General features: G+C 37.8%; 1 protein-coding gene across 3 annotated transcripts in view; it reads right to left on the bottom strand.

The window, feature by feature from the left end:
* LOC107755726 (threonine--tRNA ligase, cytoplasmic) overlaps positions 1-5,169 on the bottom strand; it is a 22,395-nt gene extending 17,226 nt beyond the window's left edge. For all 3 annotated transcript variants that reach the window (XM_016572609.1, XM_016572611.1, XM_016572610.1), the window contains exons 1-8: positions 4,978-5,169; positions 4,589-4,654; positions 4,044-4,234; positions 2,101-2,224; positions 1,787-1,908; positions 1,006-1,123; positions 821-885; positions 382-460 (exon numbers count right to left, since the gene is read on the bottom strand). In XM_016572609.1, the coding sequence (XP_016428095.1) occupies positions 382-460; positions 821-885; positions 1,006-1,123; positions 1,787-1,908; positions 2,101-2,224; positions 4,044-4,234; positions 4,589-4,654; positions 4,978-5,034 (822 nt within the window). In that variant the 5' untranslated portion in view covers positions 5,035-5,169. The remainder of the gene's footprint in view (positions 1-381; positions 461-820; positions 886-1,005; positions 1,124-1,786; positions 1,909-2,100; positions 2,225-4,043; positions 4,235-4,588; positions 4,655-4,977) is intronic.
* Between the last annotated feature and the right edge of the window lie 5,280 nt (positions 5,170-10,449).

Genomic DNA, 10,449 nt, shown 5'->3' with positions numbered 1-10,449 from the left:
TATTGGGGTCGCTACAACCCGCGACATCAAAAACAACCGCGGGCTTGGCAACACAGATGGTAGTGCTCGCTAACTTGCTCAAGCGCTCCTCTTTGTGCCAATCACAACAGGCTTGGCCAGCTGACCAATCAGAGCAGAGTAGGCTTATGGAAGTGATGGGTTTACAGACATTTCGCTCAGAACTGAATCGAACGAACCGTTTCGAAATCATGGACAAAGGACTCTATGTATAAATGTATATTCTGGGAAAATTTGTGTTTTCTGACCTTAGATGCATTTAAACCTGTTGTAGGGGATTCCAACACAATATTAGGACACTTTAAAAAACCATATGACCTGCTCTTTAAATTGAAAAATGAAGGAAAGGGCTGAATTGTGCACCTTGTGGATCTTCAAGGCCTTGATCTTTCCTGTATGTCTTACATGAGGCCCTCTGCACAGATCAATCAAAGGTCCACACCTACAGAACCAACAGTAAAATGTGTAAATAAGGTATAATTACATTGTATATAAACTAACATTAAAAATGTTGAAGTTGGTAAGAATTTTAAAATGTTTTTGAAAGAAGACTATATTAATCTGACCAAACACACAGTAAAAACTGTAATATTGTGAAATATTATTAAAACTCAAAATAACTGTTTTCTATTTAAATGTATTTTAAAATGTTGTTTATTCCTGTGATGGCAAAACTTTCAGCAGTCTTTACTCCAGTCTTCAGAGTTGCTGCTCAAGAAATATGTCTTTATGTATGAAATAAATATATAAATACATAATACAAAACACTTCAAAAACTTGTGTTTTGCAACCAAAATCATACCTGTAAACTGTAGTTGTTGGGGTGGTAACCTTCTCATTTAGGATCCTGCACTTGAACTTGTTGTACTAGAAGAAAGAGAGAAGCAGATTTCACTGGTCTGACTCTGAACTTCAAGGCGCTCAAGTGTTAAGGGTTTATTCATAGCATGAGCTAATATTTCTCACTCTTAGAAAGGAAGCACCTACCTTGAACATCTCCAACAGAGTCTCCTTCTTTACCTCCAGCCTCTCAAAGGACTGCTTCTCTTTGATGATCTTCTTACACAAGTTCTCCAAACAGGGAAAATCATTACTCGATACACCTCTGAGAACCGGCAGGCGAGGAAGGGAGAGGATAGAGAAAGTAAAGTATACAAAGGTGCACAGGAGCATAAGCTCTTCTTAAATAAAAACTAGTGCAGAGAATTACAAAACATCTCACAGATGTCACCAATTAAAGAAACTTTAGTCTTCCAGCAGTCATCTTCTACGACAAAGCAATGCATTTTCAGAAAAATACCTACTCTGGACCAGACAGAGCCACGCTAACAAATAAGGCAGAGCTTGACAGTGATATTATCAAAATGAATCTTTCAACAAGTAAACTACAGCATTTATTATGCTCCTTCCAGCTTATCTAAAGCCACTGCACTGATCCTGGTCAAAAAAAACAGTCATGTAATTGTTCAAAAGGATCGAAAACTCCTGAACAAAAATATAAAATGTTGTATTTCTTGACCAGCTACTTAGCATCATTTCTAACCACAGATAAATTAATGTGACTTTCAAGCTCTAACTGACAGTTCTAAACAATAGATGGTAAACAGACACAATAGTGACTTGCATTAGCATGGATGACAACAGTCGTGAAAAGCATATTATAATCTGTAGCCTGTAGTTTGCCCTTTAATACTACAGTTCTGTTGATAAACAACCCAAATCATTCTAATTAAAAAAAATAAATAAACAGAGAATATGTCTAACTTACTCATTTTCAAGAAACATATCATAGTAAAAGCCATTCTCAATGGGCGGCCCGTAACAAAGGCATCCTCCATAGACTCGCTCCATGGCCTCTCCCATTATGTGGGCACTGGAGTGCCAATACACCTTAAGAAAGACGTTTTTAAATAATATGTAATTATACACTCTTTCAATAATCTATACAATAAAATAATTCATAAGATACACATTTTCTCTGTGCACTACTTCATTTGTGGTGGGGTCACTGCTATTGTGGACTAGCCTTCATTAAAATAAATAACACAAATGCAAACTTGAGAAAAAAAACTCTAAACTTACTGCTTGTGCCTCTTCATCGTCGAATTTGAGAAACACTAGACTGCAGTCTTCCTCTAAGGGCCTGTCTAGATCCCATACCGCATTGTTCACTTTGGAGATCACAGTATTATCAGCAAGGCCTTGGCTGTTAAGTAAAACACATTATAATGTCATACATTGTGATTACAAGTTATTGCTTGATTTGGAAGCATAATACAATCAAGCAACTCACTAAGAAAACACTTTTTTTTGGTGCCTTTCAATGAAAAGGAGAAGTTTAAGTTTAAGGTAAACTTCTATATAACAATTCACACATTATTATTTCTATTTTAATTTTTTTGCATTTCACCTAGTCTAGCTTTCTAATAAACCTGGAAGCTTACACTATAAATATCGACAAACTCCTTATGTTCCTCTATTGTAGGTTGCTTTGGATAAAAGAAAGTTCTGTTAAATGATAAATGTAAATGTTGTCGACTGTATCTATTGTCTCACCCCAAATTCCTGCCACTGGCTGAGTCAATATTTCTATGCCAGATCACTCACACAAACAGAACAATGTTTTGATTGCATTATGAAGCCTCAGTGTTTATACACTGACTAGGGTTGGGTACCGAAATATGGCACCGGTACCTATGTAACCGGTATGTACTAGAACCGAATCCGAACGCAGATTTCGGTGCCTCATTTCATGCCTGAGTGATCAATTGAAATATGTGTCCTCTGGTTCTCCAAAACGGACGTAAGAAGCATCATCACTGGCACCGCACGTGAAAAATAATTTCCCGACTGAGAAAATGCACGTGGACTCAAGTCAGAAAGGTCTAATAATACAAATCCAGCACATCTTTGTAGTAACGAGAGTGTCCATGTTGTTTTCACATTCCGACTTAAAAGCACAGGAGCGCGTGAATGCAGTAATTACATTTGCTCTGATAGCAGCAGGTAGCCTTCCGTTAACTAAGCTAAACATGCTTAAATTAAAATGCCTAAAGCTAAACCTCCCTTGTATTCAAATTTCTAAACCTGTTGTCCAACAAAAGAGAAAATTACAACCTTTTTACTCCACAACACCAGTCAAATGCTTCCTTTTGTGATCTGATGAGGCTTCTTGTCACAGAATGAGGCAGAAAATATGTTCCATATGCTACTTTAAAAAGAATACATCGATTATAAATTACGGTGACCCATACGTCCTCTTTTCCCCGGACATGTTCTCTTTTTGGACCTACAAAAATGCGTCCGGCCGGGATTTCTTAATTGCCCAAAATGTCTGGGATTCGGCTGTTTTCTTAATCTCGCTCCCGCTGAATCTCTGACTATAGCAGCCTGCTCCCGCAACATGTTTCGCTCCCGCGATTTTCGTGTCCACTCCTTTAAACATTCTAATATTGTATATAATTTTGGCGCATCAGGGAGCCGCTCTCAGGATGCGGTGTATTTAAATATTTTTGAATGAGCATTTGCGCTGTTTACTTTCACGTTCGATTTCGCGATCACATGCACTCTGTGTAAAGGGAATGACCTGCCCAGCTCAATCCAAGCAGCTGAGTCCTTAATATTTTCAAGAAACGGCTGAAAACACATCTCTTTCATCTTCATTTGACCCTCTAACTCTAGCACTCTCTATTCTAATGCTACTTCTAATTTGATCTGCTTGTTTTTTTCTTTATTAAAAAACTTGACCCTCTAACATTTGCACTCTCTATTCTATTTCTATTCTAATGGCCAATCCATCATTTTTGGGGGGGATTTTTTATTTATTTTTTAATAAGTATCGGTTCAGGCACCGTTTAGGCACCGGAACCGTTTTAAAAGTATAGATTTGGCACCGGTATCGAAAAAAATCCAAACGATACCCAACCCTAACCTAAATTAAAGTTTACCAATCTTTCACAGGTGTCATTGCTAACTATGTCATTTAGTTGAAAAAGTTTGCCTGTTTAGTTTAGATAGTCACTAACCTGATGCCACAGGCAACCTGGTAAGGTGTGGTCTTCCAGGATTCCCCATCTACTACTTTTCCATCGGGCAGTGTAATCTTGATGGGCTTGCTGTCTTTAGCTGCTTTCTCAGACAGCAGGGCATCATGTTCTGCCTTCAGCTGGTTATAAACGGACAGACGCTCATCGATGTACTGTGGTAGAGGATTCAACTATAGAGAAAAAAAGAGACAAAACTCTATTTTTATCACGTAACCACTATCCATTGTTTCAAGGGTCCTTCAAAAGTGCATGTATCATAATAATAACAGCAGATATACTGTCTTTACAGTTATGAACCAAAGCAAGCTCATCCTCCTCAGGAAAATAATTTAAATCAATGCACAATTGCCAAATATTTTCAGTTACACAATGTGCACGATACTATCCACATTCTTAACAATGCATTTATTAGTTTATATAAAGAACGGAATCTTTAAAGTCCGTTGTGGAATACGCAAGTGTAGCAATACATTGCAATATCCTACACAACACGGCAAAAAAAAACAAAAAAAAACAGCACAAACCTCAGCCCTGCCACCCGCATCTCCACCAGCATTCTTGTTTTTCTTCTTTCCTCCATCTTTGCTATTCTGAAAGAAAGGGTGCGACGTTCGTTGGTTATTACTTTCAACTGTCAATTATTTGCTCATGTCAACAAAGAAGAGAGTTCAAAGTTGTCACTCCACCCGCTGTAAAGTGATACAGAAACAACCTGACTGCAAACCTATAAATAAACAGAGCATATTAAATATCTATATTGCACAGCTGTGAGACAAATAACGAGAGCAACGTGTTTCAAAGGTCCCAAAAACTATAAAAAATAAGGCATTAAGGGTTTTGACAGCAACATGCCATGACTGTCTCAGAGGACTTCTTCACTAGCTAGTCAGCTAACTGCATGCACATAAGATACCTTCTTCTCGTCCATTTTCAGATCCTTCATCTGTTCGGTAACGCTCTCATCCGCCATAATTAGACAAAAATATCACAAGCACGAACAAGTAACACGATCCAACAATTTACAGATGTGTACAGTCTTTATTTAGGACACCGGCACACACGTTTCCCGGATATTGCGGGGAGGCAAATGCTGATGCAACAATGTGATGAATTTGAAATGTTATCCGTGATTGGTGATTCAATGTGATTGACGTAAGTATAAACCAATCATCAGGCAGAATGTTTCATTTTTGGCGCAGTAAGATGATGCAACGCGAACGACATACCATAAAGTGTAAGGCAGGTTTTTACTTAGTGTATATACGTCTGTAATGTTATTGCTAATTATAATATAATGTGCAATTATAGTCAAGTTAACAACACTGAGCTTTCTTCAGCAAAAACGTTTTACTTATGTCTGTGGGCTTTCCCCTCAAACGTAAATAAAGGGGTTCAATTCGAGAAGCTGTATAAAAGCAATGCATTCTAGTGGCACCTAGTGGGCCGAAATGAGAAGCGCAACTATTAATAATAACATAATATGACACAGAGGTATAGAAACAGCACCTTAGAGAGTACTTATACAAAAAGCATTTGTTTACATCGAGTATTTATAGCGAACAAGCTGGGTACGACACATTATTTACCTCTAACTACTACTTCTACTTCTAACTTAGCGTATTAAGCAAGGCTCTTGAACTGAAAGCCCTTGTGGACTGAAAGCATATATTTTATCAAATGGAAGTAGAGGTGTTTGTGGAACTGAAAAGGGGTCATTAGTAAAACAAAGGGTTTTGTTTAGGATCAGGATTTACTGGAACATTTTATTTTTTTGTTCACTTTTTTATTTCTCTCCTTTTCACTGAAGTGGGTGCAAAGTTAAGTTTGCTGTAGCATTTTTCTTTTTTCTTCCCTTTTTTCTTCTTTTGAAGTTTCTGATCATATTTTTAGGGCATCAAGTCATCAACACAGTGCTTTAAAAGTCCCTATATTATTTTTTTTATTCACATGCTGGTCAGAGCTCTAGTGCCAATGTTATCGCTGTGTAATAGCAGGGCATGTAAATTTGCTTCATACTCCATTGAGGAGGATTTACATATTCATTTAGAAAAGCTAATTGTTCAGCATGCCCAAACAAAGCCTATAAACTCAAGGGTGTTTTGGACTTTGAATGCCAGTGTAAATAAGCCCCATGGACTCAAACAAAATTGCGGTTGCACCCTTGGTGCAATGTTTGGAAATCGTGGAACCGTGTCATCCATGGTCTTTGCCTGCTTGAATGCACAGCTGTATCTCTTTTTTTCGGTGCTTAAAATGTTATGCTCCTTAATTTTTAAAAACGGCACATCCACCTACTCTCATGCATTTTTTGAAGCATGAACCAAGATAACAAAACAGAGAAAGACAGCACAGAAGACTGATCGTACTGAAAGCAGTAATCCTGAAAGCCCATTTTGCAGGGGTTTTTTTTAGAGGTTTACTTTAGATGCATAGCATCAAGTAAGCCCATTGAACTGCATGTGTGACTGCAAAGAAGTGAGGTGATAACCTTACACTTGTTTAAGAAGATGAGTCTAGTGTCAGACTGACCTGAGGGTCTCTATTAGATATCTTGTAATTTCATGGTTCAGAAAGTGCATTTTGAGGCCATAACACTGTAGCGTTCTCAGTTCACTTAAAAGAAGTGAGCCTATGCTTCCTGTTTCTTAGATGAAAGGGTTGCAAATAATTATTTTCCTTTAAATTGCTCCTTACATTTGCTGGAAATGTTGATTTTACCAAATGTTATCGGTGTCTTAAATATTGAGACTATATTGAATAAACACAAACATCAATATTCTGGTTACTACAATGACACATAGACGGAAATATAGAGGTGATAGTTTTGTAATGATGTATCCAACAAAACACAGGTTAAAATCATATAATAAATTTTTAAAATAACATTAAAAAAGGTCAAGGACATGTCTGACCTACATTTATAAGTCTAGAAAGAAACACTTTCTTAAGGAAGCATGAATATTGTCTGGATTATCCTCCTCTTGTTTGTTTCCACCCATTTGCAATTCACAAGCAGGCCGAGTGGAACAGGTGACTCCAATGTATTTCGTATAGTGACAAAGGGTCTGTATCTACGTTTTAAAACCGCTTCTCTCAAAGGATAGGCCAATGGCTTATGCAAATTCATCATGTGCATGTCATTAATTTATTCTAGGGGAGTCACACAGGCTTCAAACCATCCACTGGCCTTAGAGAAAACGCTTCTGAGATGTAAGGAAGAAGAAAAAAAGACAACAAATTGTATGCAGAGGATTCTTTCTTGTGATGTGATGTCCTTATGGCAATTGTGCAACTGCTTGAACTGTAGTTTTTTTTTATTGATTCTTACGGTCTGACTCGTTAATGGTAATCCATTCTTTTACGGTTGTGCAGGGAGTTTGTATGGTTGTGTTGTCTTAAATTCGACCCCAAGGTAACTTATAATGATGGATTCTGAATATTAATGAATTTTGGCGAGCTTAGATACAGTTTCATCGCAAAAGAAAGTTGCTGGTCTGAAGAGAATCTTTACTGAGGTTAAATAGCCTAGTAAATTTCAAAGAAATCTTATTGCCATCACATTATCCATCAAAGAATGACCTCTCCCAAACTCACTCCGATAATCTACAAAGAAGAAGCGACTTCCAAGAAAGTGCCCTAATCGATCAGTCGCCATGCTTTCCATTAGTTTGCACGCAACAGAGGAGAGCTGTCAGTCTGTGTGAGATGTCGAGTGGAAAAGATTGTTCCCACAGGATCTCAACTCGTATATCCAGCCCACAGTGTCTTTCCTTGAGAGCCAGCAGTAATTCTGTCGACCGTCTCTGCAGACAGTTGTTGCACTCTTTCTTTTGTATAGCCTTGGCTTGAGCATAAGCTTTAAAGATGTCTCCATAATCACAGGTCACTGGTTTCTTATCCACACACTTACCATATTCTTGAGGCACGTCTCTCACTGTCCGGTCTCCATGACATTGACAGCTGTAATGACAGTGACAGTTTCATGTGAGAAGTGGTGCAGTGAACTCACCGTAACTGTCAGACCAGCCGACCCTCCCAGGTGCATACAAACAAATCTTCAAGATGCACCTCAGTAACACTTCATAATAACTTTTCAAATGTACTTACTGTGTAAGTTTAAGTTTATTTCGTTTTAAAGAAATTAATAAGCAAGGATGCATTAAATTGCTCAAAACTGACAATAAACAGTATGTTGAGAAATGTATTTTTTTCACCAAAACTATTCATTCATTCTTCAAAATTTTACCCTATTCATATAAAGACTAACAAAAAGCATACTAAAACCTACAACAGTTCAAACACTCATAATTACATACACATACCATTATGTAAGTGTTAAAATATGAAAAATACTGGATAGCTCTCAGCTCTGTTGCTTTTTTCACTTATTTTTCACACTCTTAAACAGACATATGGAAACATTCACAAACTGACAAAAGTGCGCACACACACACACACAGACGCTGTTCATTGTGTTCATTGTGTCTGTTTACTCTGAATGCAAATAGCTAACTTTGTTGGCAAAGGCTGCTTTCACTAACTCCACCCAGTGCTCAGATATTTACCTTTAGTACAAATAGCATATTACTTCTGTTTATACTTTGTGTGTATCGCATCTGCTACAATTTACAGTACACTCAGTGTAAATGACAGCTACCTTTCTTTACACTTAGTGTAACTAGATGTGGTCTTTAGCAAAATGTTAATGCAATGTTCATGAAAACATTTGAAATATTGGTAATTTTGTGATTTTTGACAAATATAAGGAGTGAGACCAGTGAGGGTAACAAAAGAGAGAGCTTATGGCCCTTATAGTGTAAGTTAATATATATATATATATATATTCCCAATACAGGGTGGTTCTCTTTCCACAGTGGTATTTAGCATTCTGGCTGTATATTGGCTTAATAGTGACATGATTAGAAGTTAATTGAATTTGCAATAACAGCAGGCTTTGCCTTGGTGTTTCAGGCCTACCAGCTACCTGTCCTTGTAATTGGCTATAATGTGATTTGTGTACATTATTGTAAGCTGCAATGTAGTGCAAAGTGCAAATAACTGGCTCATGGCTTGTCTAATCATCGAATAGTGTTTGTCTTTAAATGTATTTAATGCCTCACTATGAATATTAATTTCTTCATCGGTCCTAACAGGACTAAAAGTTAATAAGTGCAAATATTCATGAAAAGCGTGACAGTCAGAGAATCGTTCTGTGACGCATATAAACTCAATTAACCAGATGAAAGAAAGGATCTGAAAATCTGGTCAGGTTCGGAAAAGTGTGACATTCAATTTCATGTACTCATTTAAAAATTCTAACAGTGACTTTCCAGTGAGGGTCAACATCGATAATGTTTAACAAAATCATTATGCATTCTCCAAACATGCATAGGCAGCGCAGTTCTCATTACTCTCCTGAGCAATAACAGGAATGAACTCCACACCTTCTCAGAGGGAATAAGGGGGGGCTAAGATAGAGTATTAAAGCAAGGATGAATGCAAGAGAGAAAAGCCCCTGGCAATCCCAGGCCCCCCTGCCGCTCCTGACATGAAAATTCCTTGCTGAATAATGAGCTTCTCCATTCCAGTAAATCCCTGCATTTGAGATTGGCGCTGCAGTGTTTTGTGTGCACTGCTGTATTATGTGATCGCTTCTCCGAGCTGAGCCATTTATGCATATTTTGCTTGGTGTTGCCATCGCTGGTTAGGATTAACTGCCTGTGATAAATGTGCCATCTGCACAGTCTAGAGAGCATTGTTTTAGTTTAGTTTGCTGGGTGTTCTCTAGACTGCTGTGTATTAATAACAGCGGCATTTTCAAGTCATTTGTGTCTAATCAAAATATGCTGCTGTTTCTTGAGTTAGTTAAAGGGGTCATATGATGCGATTTACATTTTTCCTTTCTCTTTGGAGTGTTACAAGCTCTTGGTGCACAAAGAAGATCTGTAAAGTTGCAAAGACTAAAGTCTCAAATCCAAAGAGATATTCTTTATAAAAATTAAGAGTCAATCACACCCTCCTAAAACCCACTGATGATTCAAGCGCGAGTTTTGAGCAGTGTAGAGTAGCGCTTGTTGTTTGTCGTTTCTCTAATTACAAATGCAAACATGGTTTTATGTTTGTGCAGCGCGATACGCAATGCGTTAAAAGACAGTATAAGTCATTATAATCAGTAATTATGTCCCCACTGGATGCTACAAATGCCTCGTTTGTAATGGGTTTTATTGGTTTTGTCTTGTCACGCCGGGACTCGGCATCACAGTATGTTAAGGGGCGTAACATTTCTGTCACACTCTTGAGGCATTCGGCCAATCACAACGCACTGGACAGCTGGCCAATCACAGCACACCTCGCTTTTCAGAACGATGAGCTTTGTAAAAATCAA

The sequence above is a fragment of the Sinocyclocheilus rhinocerous genome, unplaced genomic scaffold (genome assembly GCF_001515625.1).
Source record: "Sinocyclocheilus rhinocerous isolate Xijiao unplaced genomic scaffold, SAMN03320098_v1.1 scaffold171, whole genome shotgun sequence".
In the NCBI taxonomy this organism is placed as follows: domain Eukaryota; kingdom Metazoa; phylum Chordata; class Actinopteri; order Cypriniformes; family Cyprinidae; genus Sinocyclocheilus; species Sinocyclocheilus rhinocerous.
This window is presented reverse-complemented; position numbering and strand designations above follow the sequence as displayed.